The sequence below is a fragment of the Centropristis striata genome, chromosome 5 (genome assembly GCF_030273125.1).
Source record: "Centropristis striata isolate RG_2023a ecotype Rhode Island chromosome 5, C.striata_1.0, whole genome shotgun sequence".
NCBI classification, from domain to species: domain Eukaryota; kingdom Metazoa; phylum Chordata; class Actinopteri; order Perciformes; family Serranidae; genus Centropristis; species Centropristis striata.
In genome coordinates this window covers 1,551,193-1,568,270 of record NC_081521.1, presented here as the reverse complement: position 1 = coordinate 1,568,270, position 17,078 = coordinate 1,551,193, and the positions used below count along the sequence as shown (strand labels likewise).

General features: G+C 35.8%; 1 protein-coding gene across 1 annotated transcript; it reads left to right on the top strand.

Annotated features, from left to right (window-relative positions):
• The first annotated feature begins 999 nt into the window (after positions 1-999).
• LOC131972347 (mitochondrial carrier homolog 1-like) lies at positions 1,000-16,143 on the top strand. The gene is made up of 12 exons (XM_059334168.1): positions 1,000-1,205; positions 2,752-2,836; positions 2,918-3,024; positions 4,733-4,795; positions 6,908-6,965; positions 7,285-7,336; positions 8,333-8,392; positions 8,475-8,568; positions 12,674-12,721; positions 13,383-13,450; positions 14,561-14,636; positions 14,760-16,143. The coding sequence occupies exons 1-12, from the start codon at positions 1,035-1,037 to the stop codon at positions 14,826-14,828; spliced, it is 951 nt and encodes a 316-aa protein (XP_059190151.1). The 5' UTR covers positions 1,000-1,034; the 3' UTR covers positions 14,829-16,143.
• Positions 16,144-17,078: the final 935 nt, after the last annotated feature.

The following is a 17,078-nucleotide window of genomic DNA, read 5'->3' as shown; positions in this document are numbered from 1 at the left end:
TTTTTTAATGAAAATAACTGCATTTGTGTGTTTTTTTTCTTTGTGACATCCTGTAATCAAACTGGCATTTAAAGGGTTAAAATCCTCAAAATCTTTGAATGTTTGGTAGTTGTGAGCAGGGCGGAAGTTGTTTAAGAGGTTCATGCAGAAAAAAGTAGAAGAAAATATTAATCTGTAAAGTTTTTATAGCATTTTTTCGAAGTGGACATTTTCAGCCTGAAGGGTCTGAAAGGGTAGTAAATTTGTACACAGTGTATTATAGACCCATTATAAAAATCTATATATTTGAATTTCATAATATATCAAGAAAAAAATACTCCTTCTAAAAATCATGTTATTTGCAGCATCACAGCCAAAATTATTGACAAAACAAAAGCAAAAAATGACAAATATGGCTGAAGATGACCAGAGGGTTGAGATGTAAAACCCTCTTTCAATGTTTCACTCTCTGATCTCATCTTCAGGCCAACAGCGCCTCCTGCTGGAAATAAATAAAACATCCAGATGTGACAGACATCAGAGGCTTATTTTACATGTAAAATAAAAAAGACACAAAATGACCCAAAAAAAGACACAAAATTACCCAAAAAAAGACACAAAATGACCCCAAAAAAGACACAAAATGACTAAAAAGACACAAAATTACCAAAAAAAGACACAAAATTACCCTTATTCCCTGATCCCTGATCCTTATTCTTTTCTCATATAAATATATTTATTTCAGAAAAAGATTGGCCTATTTTATTTAAAGGCTCTGCTGTTGTTACACTGTATTTATGTTCACTTAAATAAACGGTTTCAATAAAACTATTCTATCTATTCTTGCTCGTTTCATTTCGTTTTGTTATCACTTTATAACGTGATACTGAGGCTTTTATTTTGATAGTGTGTCAGCCCGTTTCCGGTCTACCTAACTGACATCTGAAGCACACACACCCTTATTCTGAAAGTGTAAAGCGGAAATGGCTAGTGTATCGGAGCTCCTGGACCCAGACTGGGATGATGAACTGGTTCCTCCTCTAAGGTGACTGAAGATGGACTCTCCAGAGAACCAGGGCCAGAACCCGGACCCGGTCCCGGTGGTCCCGGTGGTCCCGGTGGATGTGGAGCCGGTCCCGGTGGACGGTGACTCTGCTCTGGTGCTGCTGGGAGCCGGAGTCACGGCCGTTACTCACCCTTTGATCTACGTCAAACTGCTCATACAGGTAACTACCGTCAGCTGATGGAGGTCTGGACTCCGGATCCGGGATCCGGATCATGTGTAAATTAACTAGATATAGAGAGCAGCCACCTATTTTCTCTTTTTGTTGTTGTTGTTGTTATCTGCTTCCCTATCTACCAGTTCACCCTCTGGAGTCCATCTATTTATTGAAAATACATGTTTTATTTACAGTAATAACTGTAAATAATATTATTTAATAAATCATGCTCGCTTGTTCATATAGTTCTGTGTAGACCAGGGGTCTCAAACTCAAATTACTGAGTTTGCTGCTGGAGGCAGTATGACAGAAAAAAAACTAAATTACTTAAAAAATACACAAAATGACCAAAAAAAGACACAAAATGACAGAAAAAACTAAATTTCTTAAAAAATAAACAAAATGACCAAAAAAAGACACAAACTTATTTTAAAAAGACACAAAATGACCAAAAAAGACACAAAATTATTATTTTTTAAAGACACAAAATGACAGACAAAAGCAAATTATTTAAAGAAGAAACAAAATGACCAAAAAAAGACACAAAATTGCTAAAAAAAAAAAAAAGACACAAAATGACAGAAAAAACTAAATTTCTTAAAAAATAAACAAAATGACCAAAAAAGACACAGAATTACCAAAAAAGACACAAAAGTATTTAAAAAAGACACAAAATGACCAAAAAAAAGACACAAAATGACCAAAAAAGACACAAAATAATTTTTTTTAAAAGACAAAATGACATAAAAAACTAAATTATTTAAAGAAGAAACAAAATGACCAAAAAAAGACACAAAATTGTTTAAAAAAGACACAAAATTACAAAAAAAAGACACAAAATTACCAAAAAAAGACACAAAATTATTTTAAAAAGACACAAAATGACCAAAAAAGACACAAAATTATTTTTTTAAAAAGACACAAAATGACAGAAAAAACTAAATTTCTTAAAAAATAAACAAAATGACCAAAAAAGACACAGAATTACCAAAAAAGACACAAAAGTATTTAAAAAAGACACAAAATGACCAAAAAAAGACACAAAATGACCAAAAAAGACACAAAATTATTTTTTTAAAAGACACAAAATGACAGAAAAACCTAAATTATTTAAAGAAGAAACAAAATGACCAAAAAAAGACACAAAATTATTTAAAAAAGACACAAAATTACCAAAAAAAGACAAAAAATTATTTTAAAAAGACACAAAATGACCAAAAAAAGACACAAAATTATTTTAAAAAGACACAAAATTACCAAAAAAGACACAAAATTATTGTTTTAAAAAGACACAAAATTACAGAAAAAACTAAGTTATTTGCAGAAGAAACAAAATGACCAAAAAAAGGTAGTAGGTTTATTTGATCAATGTTGGCCCGCGATTTTATTCAAGCATTACATTTTTGCCCCCGTGTATTTGAGTTTGACACCCCTGGTCTAGGGGATTAATGGGAAACACTGGTGGCCCTGGTGTTTTATAATATATTCTTTTAATTGTTTAATTGTCCTCATGTAGCAGGAGGTTGTTGTTTCATCTCTCTGGTGTCTCCAGGTGGGACATGAACCTCTTCCTCCAACTTTGGGCTCAACCATGTTTGGACGGAGAGTCTTATACCTGCCGGGTTTATTCTCCTACGGTGAGTCAGGTTAGATTCATCTATGTCATGTTGTTTCACTGGAAGTTAGGAGATTTTAACAGGAAGTGAACTTGTTTTCAGCTCATCACATAGTGAAGGTGGATGGGAAGAGAGGGCTGTTCAGAGGCCTCTCGCCTCGTATCGTATCCAGCACCATCTCCACCGTCATCAGGAGCAAAGTTAGACAGGTAAGAACACTGGAAAAAAAACCATCTGATTACCACAGCTTTCTTACCCTTATTGGACTATGGAGATCTGCTTTTTATGGAAGCTCCTGATCAGTTTTTATAGAAACTGGATCTAACTGACGAGTTTTAGACGATAACTGACGAGTTTTAGATGCAAACTCACGAGTTTTAGACACTAACTGACGAGTTTTAGACGATAACTGACGAGTTTTAGATGCAAACTCACGAGTTTTAGACACTAACTGACGAGTTTTAGACGCTAATTGAAGAGTTTTAGACACTAACTGACGAGTTTTAGACACTGACGAGTTTTAGACGCTAACTGAAGAGTTTTAGACACAAACTGACGAGTTTTAGACGATAACTGATGAGTTTTAGACACAAACTGGTGAGTTTTAGACGATAACTGACGAGTTTTAGACACAAACTGACGAGTTTTAGACGATAACTGACGAGTTTTAGACGCTAACTGAAGTTTTAGACACAAACTGACGAGTTTTAGACACAAACTGGTGAGTTTTAGACGATAACTGACGAGTTTTAGACACAAACTGACGAGTTTTAGACGATAACTAACGAGTTTTAGACGCTAACTGAAGAGTTTTAGACACAAACTGACGAGTTTTAGACACTAACTGACGAGTTTTAGACACAAACTGACGAGCTTTAGATACTAACTGAAAAAAAAAAAAAGGTGTGTTTGAAAACCAGATCAAACAGTAAATCTGAGGGAAATGATCTTGCTGCATGGACAGATAATTAACCTTGACAAGATTTCTTAAATTAAGATTATTAAATCTAGAAATAAGCATGTTGAACACTTAAAATAATAAATTAACTCTTAAAACAACGTGTGACAGCATATAAAGAAGAGTGATGGAATAAAACACAAAGCTCAGTGATAAACAGGATCCAGTGTGTCTAAAACTCGTCAGTTATCGTCTAAAACTCACCAGTTTGTGTCTAAAACTCGTCAGTTAGTGTCTAAAACTCTTCAGTTTGTGCCTAAAACTTGTCAGTTAGTGTCTAAAACTTGTCAGTTTGTCTAAAACTCATCAGTTAGCGTCTAAAACTCGTCAGTTTGTGTCTAAAACTCGTCAGTTAGTGTCTAAAACTCTTCAATTAGCGTCTAAAACTCGTCAGTTAGTGTCTAAAACTCGTCAGTTTGTGTCTAAAACTCTTCAGTTAGCGTCTAAAACTCGTCAGTTATCGTCTAAAACTCGTCAGTTTGTGTCTAAAACTCGTCAGTTATCGTCTAAAACTCACCAGTTTGTGTCTAAAACTCATCAGTTATCGTCTAAAACTCGTCAGTTTGTGTCTAAAACTCTTCAGTTAGCGTCTAAAACTCGTCAGTTAGCGTCTAAAACTCGTCAGTGTCTAAAACTCATCAGTTAGTGTCTAAAACTCTTCAATTAGCGTCTAAAACTCGTCAGTTAGTGTCTAAAACTCGTCAGTGTCTAAAACTCGTCAGTTAGTGTCTAAAACTCTTCAATTAGCGTCTAAAACTCGTCAGTTAGTGTCTAAAACTCGTCAGTTAGATCCAGTTTCTATAAAAACTGATCAGGAGCTTCCATAAAAAGCAGATCTCCATAGTCCAATAAGGGTAAGAAAGCTGTGGTAATCAGATGCTTTCTTACTTGCAATGAAAAACATGATTTATTTCTAAAAAAAGAAGCCCAATTTCAATTTGAGTTGTTTTTTTCCCCAGCAGGTGGAGTTTCTCACCAAGAAAGATGAGCTGCAGACTTCTCTCAGGAGAGTCATCAGAGAGGTGAGAGGTCAGATCATGAATATAATAATGATTTAATTAATAAAGAGCCTAACTCAAGTGATTTCATTATACTTTGTCTTGGATATTACAGTATTTAAACGTTCCTTCACAAAATGCATGTATTTATTTATTGGAGCATCTTTCAAACATGAGGGTTAAAGACGAGCAGAGAAAATAGAAAACATCTGCTTATATGTTTCTTCTTCTTTCTTCTGACGATTACATTTAAAAAAAGACGAGTTTTAGACACAAACTGACGAGTTTTAGACGCTAACTGACGAGTTTTAGACGCTAACTGATGAGTTTTAGACGCTAACTGACGAGTTTTAGACACTAACTGACGAGTTTTAGACACAAACTGACGAGTTTTAGACACTAACTGACGAGTTTTAGACGCTAACTGACGAGTTTTAGACGCTAACTGACGAGTTTTAGACACTAACTGATGAGTTTTAGACACTAACTGATGAGTTTTAGACACTGACGAGTTTTAGACACTAACTGACGATTTTTAGACACTAACTGACGAGTTTTAGACACTGATGATTTTTAGACGCTAATTGACGAGTTTTAGATGCTAACTGACGAGTTTTATACACTAACTGACGAGTTTTAGACACTAACTGACAAGTTTTAGACACAAACTGACGAGTTTTAGACACTAACTGACGAGTTTTAGACACAAACTGACGAGTTTTAGACAAACTGACAAGTTTTAGACACTAACTGACGAGTTTTAGACACTAACTGACGAGTTTTAAACACAAACTGACTAGTTTTAGACACTAACTGACGAGTTTTAGACACTAACTGACGAGTTTTAGACGCTAACTGACTAGTTTTAGACACTAACTGACGAGTTTTAGACACTAACTGATGAGTTTTAGACGCTAACTGATGAGTTTTAGACACAAACTGACGAGTTTTAGACACTAACTGACGAGTTTTAGACACAAACTGACGAGTTTTAGACACTAACTGATCAGTTTTAGACGCTAACTGGCGAGTTTTAGACACTAACTGACGAGTTTTAGACACTAACTGACGAGTTTTAGACACTAACTGATCAGTTTTAGACACTAACTGACGAGTTTTAGACACTAACTGATCAGTTTTAGACGCTAACTGACGAGTTTTAGACGATAACTGACAAGTTTTAGACACTAACTGATCAGTTTTAGATCAGACGAGTTTTAGACACTAACTGATCAGTTTTAGACACTAACTGACGAGTTTTAGACGATAACTGACGAGTTTTAGACACTAACTGATGAGTTTTAGACACAAACTGACGAGTTTTAGACACTAACTGACGAGTTTTAGACGCTAACTGGCAAGTTTTAGACACTAACTGACGAGTTTTAGACACTAACTGATGAGTTTTAGACACTAACTGACGAGTTTTAGACACTAACTGACAAGTTTTAGACACTAACTGACGAGTTTTAGACACTAACTGATGAGTTTTAGACACTGACGAGTTTTAGACACTAACTGACGAGTTTTAGACACTAACTGATGAGTTTTAGACACTGACGAGTTTTAGACACTAACTGATGAGTTTTAGACACTGACGAGTTTTAGACACTAACTGATGAGTTTTAGACACTAACTGACGAGTTTTAGACACTAACTGACGAGTTTTAGACACTAACTGACACGTTTTACACACTAACTGACGAGTTTTAGACACTAACTGACGAGTTTTAAGAAGAACTGAGGATGCTCAAAGTGAAGTCTGATCAATGATAGGAGATGGTTTAGACTAAAGTGCTTTCTGTTTAAGGAGAACGTTTTGCTGATTTTCGCTCTCTGTCAGTGGCTTCACAGCAGCAGTTGATTTCAGTTGATTGCTCTGCTCTGATTGGTGGACGCCACCTGGCCCTGGTTGCTTAGCGACCAAAGCCACGAACCAGAGTCAAGCACACTCAAAATTCCTAGATCACATCTAAAATTTGAAGACTTTATGTTCTGTTACGAAACAAAAACAAACATTTTGTTGGACAAAATCAGTTTAAAATCCTCCGTCATAACATGGACATGTGGCTGGTACTGTACATTCCTGTTTTAACTTTAATTAAACTTTAATTAATTAAACTTTAATGTCTGCAGACGTCCCAGGAGATGATCATCCAGTGTCTGTCCAGAGTCGCCACGCATCCTTTTCAAGGTAAAAAGGCTCTTTTTTTATTTGGATATATTCTGGAAGCTTCCTGCTAAATCACAACTAAAACTAGTGGTGCCATTATTATTATTGTCATTTTTAATGTTTGTGAAGTTATTTTTTATAAGCTTATAGCTATAAAATGTCCAAGGTGACGTCTTCAAATGTCTTGTTTTGTCAGACAACTACAACTCAAAGAAAGTCAGTTTTACAAGGACAAAGCAAAAAATGAAACTGTATCATTCTTAATCAATCAGACCATTTATTGACTGTGTGCTGCCTATTATTATTAGTAGTGATCATCTGTTTCCTTTTCCTTCTCCAGTGATGTCGGTGCGCTGTATGGCCCAGTTTGTTGGCAGAGAAATCAAGTATTGGTAACTTCAGCCTTTAAATGTCTACAACATTAATACAATAGGGGTTATTTTAATAAAAACCCAATATATTTAAGATGAATATCGATATACGATAAATATCCTGATATTTTTATCTCAAAGTGAGAGCAAATGTTCAGTCAAAGTCAAATATGTCACAAATAGTTTATGCCCTTAAGGAGTACCTTTTTTTTTTTTTAATCAAAGCTCCATAAAGTGCACATTTATATAAAAAAATATCTTAAACAAAAATAAATTTGACTCTGGTTTCACTGAACCACACTCATGCTTCCAAAATCAAGCTTTAGAAATATTCTACATTTATGTTATTTTCTCGTTTCATTGTTTTTTGTTTTTTTTAATCAACACCAGTCACAAATATCAAACTTTTGATACTTTAAGTACATTTTGATGCTGATACTTTTGTACTTTTACTTCGGTAAGTTTTGAATGCAGGACTTACCAAAAGAGACACAAAATTACTATTAAAAAAAGACATAGAATTATCAAATAAGAGACATGAAATTACCAATAAAAGCAACAAAATGACCAAAAGGGACATTAGATTAACAAAAAAAGACGTGAAATTACTAAAAAAGGATGTAAAATGAATAAAAAAAAGACACAGAATTACCAAAAAAGGATGTAAAATGACTAATAAAGGACTTAAAATGACAACAAAGGACTTAAAATGACAACAAAGAACACAGAATTACCAAAAAGAGACACAAAATGACAAAAAAGGATGTAAAATTAAAATAAAAGGACATAAAATGACTAAAAAAGACATTTTTAAAAGTGAGTCCTGAATGCAGGATTTTTACTGCAGTGGAGTAATTTCACAGTGTGGTATTAGTACTTTTACTGAAGTAAAGGATCTGAATACTTCTTCCACCACTGATAATAGTTTTAGTTTTATGGATTCATGTATAAAGCCTTTGAAAATAAAATCAGAGCCTTTTAAAGTAGATGTTGATGGAGTTTGTGTCCCGTCTGCAGTGGGATGTACAGCTGCATTGTAAAGATTTTTCAGGAGGAAGGAGTTGCTGGATTCTATGTGTGAGTGATCATTTCTTCTCCATATTATTTCTCTTGGTGTTTTGAACTCCATCAGTCTGAACAGTGTTGTGTTTGTTTGCAGTGGTTTCATCCCTCATGTGTTGGGAGAGATGCTCTTCCTGTGGTGTTGCAACCTCCTGGCTCACTTCATTAACACCTACGCTGTAGACGAAAGTGTAAGTCTGCCTCCCTTCTGCTACAAGACAGAGTAGTACATCTAAAAAACATTAGAATATCATGAAAAAGTTCAATATTTCTTGTCAATCATTCCAGGAAGTGAAACTCATACATTATATAGATTCATTAACATAGAGTGAAATATTTCAAGCCTGTTTTTCTTGTAATTTTAAATGATTCTGGCTTAGAGATAATGAAAACACAAAACTCAGTGTCTTAGAAAATTAGAATCTACAAAATGACTGAGTGTAAATGGATTTTTCGTCCTTTTTTACCAAGAAAATACATAAAATGACCAAAAAGACACAAAATTGACCAAAAAATGACCAAAAAGAGACAAAAAATTAACAAAAGTGACACAAAATATCAAGGAAATACATAAAATGACCAAAAAAGGACGTAAAATGACCAAAAAAAGACACAAAATGACCAAAAAGAGACATAAAATTACCAAAAAGAGCAATATTCTAGTTTTATACTGACACACTGAGTTTTGGGTTTTCATTATATCTAAGCCAGAATCATCAAAATTACAAGAAAAAAGACCTCCAATTTACGATCAAAAAATTCAAATTTACAAGAAAAAAAATCACAAATTTAAGAGAAAAAAATACAAAATTATGATAAAAAAATCTAAAACTTATGTGAAAAAGACAAATTTACAAAGAAAAAAATCATAAAATTTGCCAGAACAGAAAACGAGAAAAAAAACTAATTTAGAAGAAAAAAAATCACAAATTTAAGTGAAAAAAATACAAATTTATGATAAAAAAAATCTAAAAATTCATGAGAAAAATAAAAATTTACGAGAAAAAAATCTCAAACTTCTTCACAATATTCTAATTTTCTGAGACACTGAGTTTTGTGTTTTCATTATCTCTAAGCCAGAATCATCAAAATTACAAGAAAAACAGGCTTCAACTAGGACTGCGCGCAGTACTGAACGGGCCCTCGCAGTACACGCGTGTCGGGGCATGCTGCCGTTGGGGTTTGTGCGTTACAGGGGCCAGTCTATACCACCCCTATGAATTTCATTGCCTTAAGTCTTATGGTCTGGGCACAGTGACACTTATTAAATTAAACTGCCGCCAGAGCGCCACCTAGGGGCCGATCAATGAAATCTTTAAGGGTTATCCTCAGGAGGGCATTGACAATAAGTATACCAAGTTTGGTGTTAATCCAACCAACCGATTTGGAGATATAAAATACTTCAATTTAAAGAGCGCCACCTAGTGGTCATCGCCCCAAATTTTACAGCGGGCCTCAGGGGCTCATGGGGAAGTAGTAACCTGAGTTTCATGTCATTCAGACACAACAACGTGGAGATATGCAACACTTTGTGTTTTGTCTTGATAATAGCGCCACCTGCAGGAAGTTGTTATTTAATAACTTGAGTATTCTTTGAGTAATCAAAATTCTTTTAATAACTTTTTGTCTTTAGGGTCCATAGATGCTGTGTGCAAAGTTTGGTGCAAAACGATGAAATTGCCTAGGAGGAGTTCGAAAAAGTAGGTTTGCGACATTTGGCGAATTTGCGAAAAAAAACGGTAGGCGAAAATGGGAGTGGCCTATATCACGAGATTCAGCACAACTCAGTGAACGCGTGGATATAAGTTTTTTGAATGTGTGATAAAGTATGTGGAAGTTACTAGCCTAAACGCACTTTCCTTTATTATAGCGCCACCTAGTGGTGGAAATTCAGGATGACAATAGATTATAAAATTTTTCACCATGTGTGACTTATATTCAAAGTTTCATGAGTTTTGGGGTATGTTCAGGCAGTGAAAAATGCAATCATTTGGGTACGAGAATAATAATAATAAAAAAAAAAATAAATAATCATTCGAAATACAATAGGGACCTCGCAGGTCGTTGCCTGCTCAGGCCCTAAATATTTCACTCTATGTGTAATGAATCTATATAATATACGAGTTTCACTTTCTGAAATAACTGACAAAAAATATTGAACTTTTTCACAATTCTCTAATTTTTCGAGGTGTACCTATAAATGATTAATACAACAGTGCGATTATTTGCTAATCCTTTTTGACGTGTATATTAAATTGAAAACATGGCGAACGTTGCTCCGTCTTTGCTTGTGAACAGGGTATTATTTTGAGAATTTCTCTTTCATACTCATTCATGATATTATCACCTCTTCCACAACTATCTCAGTCTTTTGTTGAATATTTTGCAGGTATGCAGAATCAGCAAATATTTACAAAAATCCTTGAAGTTCATGAGATTAAACATTAAATTTATTGTCTGCGTACAAGAACTGGCACGTTATCGATTTCGGTTTTATTAACGTTTACATTTTCCCAACATTTTTGGAATCATGTTTGTATTACAAATTATGTCAAGTTGTGTAAGCTGCATGAAGATTACATTTCCTGTTTGATTTACAGGCTGTTTTAGACACTAACTACGAGTTTTAGACGATAACTGACGAGTTTTAGACGATAACTGACGAGTTTTAGACACAAACTGACGAGTTTTAGACACTATCTGGCGAATTTTAGACAATAACTGACGAGTTTTAGACACTAACTGACGAGTTTTAGACACAAACTGACGAGTTTTAGACACTAACTGACGAGTTTTAGACACTAAATGACGAGTTTTAGACACAAACTGACGAGTTTTAGACACAAACTGACGAGTTTTAGACACTATCTGGCGAAATTTAGACAATAACTGACGAGTTTTAGACACTATCTGGCGAATTTTAGACAATAACTGACGAGTTTTAGACACTATCTGGCGAATTTTAGACAATAACTGACGAGTTTTAGACACTAACTGACGAGTTTTAGACACTAACTGACGAGTTTTAGACACTGACGAATTTTAGACACTAACTGACGAGTTTTAGACACAAACTGACGAGTTTTAGACACTATCTGGCGAATTTTAGACAATAACTGACGAGTTTTAGACACTAACTGACGAGTTTTAGACGCTAACTGACGAATTTTAGACACTAACTGACGAGTTTTAGACACAAACTGACGAGTTTTAGACACTATCTGGCGAATTTTAGACAATAACTGACGAGTTTTAGACACTAACTGACGAGTTTTAGACACTATCTGGCGAATTTTAGACAATAACTGACGAGTTTTAGACACAAACTGACGAGTTTTAGACACTATCTGGCGAATTTTAGACAATAACTGACGAGTTTTAGACACTAACTGACGAATTTTAGACACTAACTGACGAGTTTTAGACACAAACTGACGAGTTTTAGACACTATCTGGCGAATTTTAGACAATAACTGACGAGTTTTAGACACAAACTGACGAGTTTTAGACACTATCTGGCGAATTTTAGACAATAACTGACAAGTTTTAGACACTAACTGACGAGTTTTAGACACTATCTGGCGAATTTTAGACAATAACTGACGAGTTTTAGACACAAACTGACGAGTTTTAGACACTATCTGGCGAATTTTAGACAATAACTGACGAGTTTTAGACACTAACTGACGAATTTTAGACACTAACTGACGAGTTTTAGACACAAACTGACGAGTTTTAGACACTATCTGGCGAATTTTAGACAGTAACTGACGAGTTTTAGACACTAACTGACGAATTTTAGACACTAACTGACGAGTTTTAGACACAAACTGACGAGTTTTAGACACTATCTGGCGAATTTTAGACAATAACTGACGAGTTTTAGACACTAACTGACGAGTTTTAGACACAAACTGACGAGTTTTAGACACTAACTGACGAGTTTTAGACGATAACTGACGAGTTTTAGACACTAACTGAAGAGTTTTAGACACAGACTGACGAGTTTTAAGAAGAACTGAGGATGCTCAAAGTGAAGTCGGATCAATGATAGGAGATGGTCTAGACTAAAATGCTTTCTGTTGGAGGAGAACGTTTTGCTGATTTTCGCTCTCTGTCAGTGGCTTTAGTTAGTTTTAGACACTATCTGACGAATTTTAGAAAATAACTGACGAGTTTTAGACACAAACTGACGAGTTTTAGAGCAGTTTAATAGAGCGAGATAAGTTTTAATGATACTCTAATTCCCTGCAGTGGAATTATCTTTTCAGCCTTCTTCTTGTGTTTCTGTTGCAGTTCAGTCAGGCCTCAGCAGTCAGGAGCTACACCAAGTTTGTCATGGGTGTAAGTTCAACATTCAAATTGTTATTATTTATATAATATTATTATTATTATTATTATGTCTTGTTTTCCTGGATTTTCTTCTTATTCCTCCTCTTCATATTTCTTCGTCAGAGGAAAAGTACCTTCCCGTGCATGAAAAGAAACCAAACTTTGTACATAGGTGCCAAATATATCCAACTAGCTTTGTGATGTAATTTAGTGATGTGCCAATGAAACTTCATGAACCATTTTCTTTATTTTTTTGACCCCACTAGATGGCGCTCTTGGTTTTTAAAAAAAGGCTTTAGCAATGGTTTTGAGTGTGTTTTCAGCCCTTTCTTGAACAGAGAGCGCCATCTAGTGGGCTCAGAAAATAAAGACAATGGTTCATGAGGCTTCATTGGCACATCACTAATGTTATTGTCCTGATGGTGGCGCTACAGTAACCGTCTAAAGTTTAAAACCTTGAATAAATAACAAATCAACCGTACATGATAGAACTTACAACTTTCATCAAAACGTCAGCCTATCTCCTCCTATATTGATTGATCAATCAACACCAAACTTAATTAATTAACACCCCTTTTCCCTTTTTGCCAGCCACAACTCATTGCAGCTATAATTTCATAATGTTTGGCATATCTAAAATGTGGTCATTTTAATTGCTTGTGTTTGTCTCCAGATTGCAGTGAGTGTTTTAACGTACCCGTTCATGCTGGTGGCTGCTCTGATGGCTGTCAACAACTGTGGGTGAGTCATTCTTTCAAACATTAACTTGCTCATAATCAGGAATATTTTCAAACAGGACATTTCAATGTTCAAATATGTGATTGATTTAACATTTAAGTGTCATACAGCTCATACCTTTATGTTCTAAAACTAAACAATGTAGATTGTTTCAGGCTAATTCAAGCGTATTTAGAAAGAATAGTTATATTCTCTACTCATACCGCTTAACTAGAGGAGTCCCTTTATCTATTCTCTACTTATATTACTAAACAAGAGGAGTCCCTTAATCTATTCTCTACTTATATTACTAAACGAGGAGTCCTTTAATCTATTCTCTACTTATATTACTAAACAAGAGGAGTCCCTTAATCTATTCTCTACTTATATTACTAAACGAGAGGAGTCCCTTAATCTATTCTCTACTTATATTACTAAACAAGAGGAGTCCCTTAATCTATTCTCTACTTATATTACTAAACGAGAGGAGTCCCTTAATCTATTCTCTACTCATATCACTAAACGAGAGGAGTCCTTTAATCTTTTCTCTACTCATATCACTAAACGAGAGGAGTCCCTTAATCTATTCTCTACTCATATCACTAAACGAGAGGAGTCACTTAATCTATTCTCTACTCATATCACTAAACGAGAGGAGTCCTTTAATCTATTCTCTACTCATATCACTAAACGAGGAGTCCTTTAATCTATTCTCTACTCATATCACTAAACGAGGAGTCCTTTAATCTATTCTCTACTCATATCACTAAACGAGGAGTCCTTTAATCTATTCTCTACTCATATCACTAAACGAGGAGTCCTTTAATCTATTCTCTACTCATATCACTAAACGAGGAGTCCTTTAATCTATTCTCTGCTCATATTACTAAACGAGAGGAGTCCCTTAAACTATTCTCTACTACTAATTTTAAAGTGACTACCTTTAATACATAAGGATTGGCTCTTTACTATCACAGTTGAACACTTCAGGCATCTGTAGAAATGTGCAGAAGATAAAACTAGAACGGTTGAATAAATCAAATATGACAATTCCAAATGAGTCCTTTAGGGGGCGTTGAAAACCTGCTAGAGTCCTGATGCTGCATTCTGATTGGTTGCTGTTTGTGTTGTCAGCTTGGCTGCAGGTCTTCCTCATCGATCTCCCATCTTCAAGTCCTGGCTGCACTGCTGGAGTCACCTGAGCCACAAAGTACAGTCTACAAACATCATCACATCACATGGCACAGAAGGAATAATACACCAGACAAATGTTATTTATTATGTTGTTGTTGTTGTTGTTGTTGTGAGTATTTTTTGTCCTGTGTCCTTTCAGGGTCAGCTCTTCAGAGGATCCAGTTTCTTTTTCCGCCGGGTGTCTGTGACCTCGCTGCCCTGTCACTGAAGACTGACATCATCATGGTCATCATACGCTGGGATGCTCCTCCTCCTCCTGTCTGAAATGTTTCATGGTCATCATGCGCTGGGATGCTCCTCCTCCTCCCATCTGAAATGTTTCATGGTCATCATACGCTGGGATGCTCCTCCTCCTCCTGTCTGAAACGTTTCATTGTCATCATACACTGGGATGCTCCTCCTCCTCCTGTCTGAAATGTTTCATGGTCATCGTACGCTGGGATGCTCCTCCTCCTGTCTGAAACATTTTGTCATCGTACGCTGGGATGCTCCTCCTGTCTGAAACGTTTCATTGTCTTCGTATGTTGGGATGCTCCTCCTCCTCCTGTCTGAAACGTTTTGGTCATCGTATGCTGGGATGCTCCTCCTCCTGTCATAAACGTTTCATAGTCATCGTATGTTGGGATGCTCCTCCTCCTCCTGTCTGAAATGTTTCATTGTCATCGTATGCCGGGATGCTCCTCCTCCTGTCTGAAACGTTTCATGGTCATCGTATGCTGGGATGCTCCTCCTCCTGTCTGAAATGTTTTGGTCATCGTATGCTGGTATGCTCCTTCTCCTCCTGTCTGAAACGTTTCACTGTCATCGTATGCTGGGATGCTCCTCCTCCTCCTGTCTGAAATGTGTCATTGTCATTGTACGCTGTGATGCTCCTCCTCCTGTCTGAAACACTTTCACCTCCTGCTGGTCAGCTGTCATGTGGATGTAGCAGGTTGATGGAGGGACGACGGATTCATTCAGCTGTTTGAATCCATTCTCAAACTCTGGCTGTATCTCAAAGTGAAGGAAGGATCCTCAAACAGCTGAATCCGAAGGATTCTACGTCATGGACAGCTGAAGGACTGTCCCAAAGTCCAGGATCCTCCAGAGGACAGAGTCCTTCTTTTGCCCAAATTTCAAGAATGCATGTGTTTATCCTCTGTGCGCTCCGACTACCCATAATGCCTTGCGGTCACCGGTCTACAGGGAGACTTAAAAATGGCGAGCGAAGAGACAGCATCGCCGGTGGAGCAATATGAATTTAAATATATAAAGTCAAGAAAAAACATATCAATAAACAAATGCCAGATTATTTAGCTAAAAGATAATAAACATCATCTTGATACATTACCAGTTAAGTTAATTGATGCTGTCTCAGTCGCTAAAGCTATTAATTGTTAATTCATATATATGCATCAGATGATGATGAACTATGTGCAAAGTATACGTAGCTATGCCATTCAGAAAGTTATACATGTTTATTGTGTTAACAGACCGACAGTCTGCTATTATCTGTTATTGTTATTAATAAATAACTGTTATTGTACTGTAAAATAAAATAAAATAAATCCCAGAACACATCTCCATGGTGAGTTATGCTCCGCTGTTTTTATGAAACTAAGTAGCGGCCAAATTCATCCAGGATCAGTGAAATATTCAGGTTTAATCCACTTTATGGCTTTTTTTTTTTTTTTTGCTTAATCGTGGAGATTCAACCTTAAAGCCTCTTCTTCCATTTCCACTGATATAATAATAATTATATAATATGTGTCAGAGTGCTGATGACAAAGACACATCATGTCTGAAGCGCTGAATTTAAGCAGAACGTCCGGTTACACAATGAAACACAGCTGCAGACTGAAGGCTCCATTAGTGGTTCTACCAGTGAAAGGAAGGACTCTGGCCTCTAGAGCAGTAGTTCTCAACCTTTTTGAGTCGCGACCCCCAATTTAACATGCATGTTGTCCGTGACCCCCGCTCACTGAACACAATCTCACACGCACAGTTCAGATCATCCAAAAAAGAAACAAAATGACCAAATAAAGGAAACAAAATGACCAAAAAAGACACAAATGGACCACAAAATGATCAAAAAAGACACAAGTTGAGCAAAAAAGACACAAAATGACCAGAAAAGACACAAAATGACCAAAGAAAAGACACAAATTGACCAAAAAAGACACAAAATGACTAAAAAAGACACAAAATGTAAAAAAAAAGAAACAAAATGACCAAAAAAGACACAAATTGACCACAAAATGATTAAAAAAAACACAAAATGACCTAAAAGGACACAAAATGACAAAAAAAAAACCCACAATGACCAAAAAAAGACATTAAGTGACCAAAAAGACTAAAACACATTAACACATGATTACTTTAACACAGAGCTGACTTCCAAAATGATTTGGCGACCCCCAGAAATCATCTCGCGACCCCAATTGGGGTCCCGACCCCAAGGTTGAGAATAGCTGCTCTA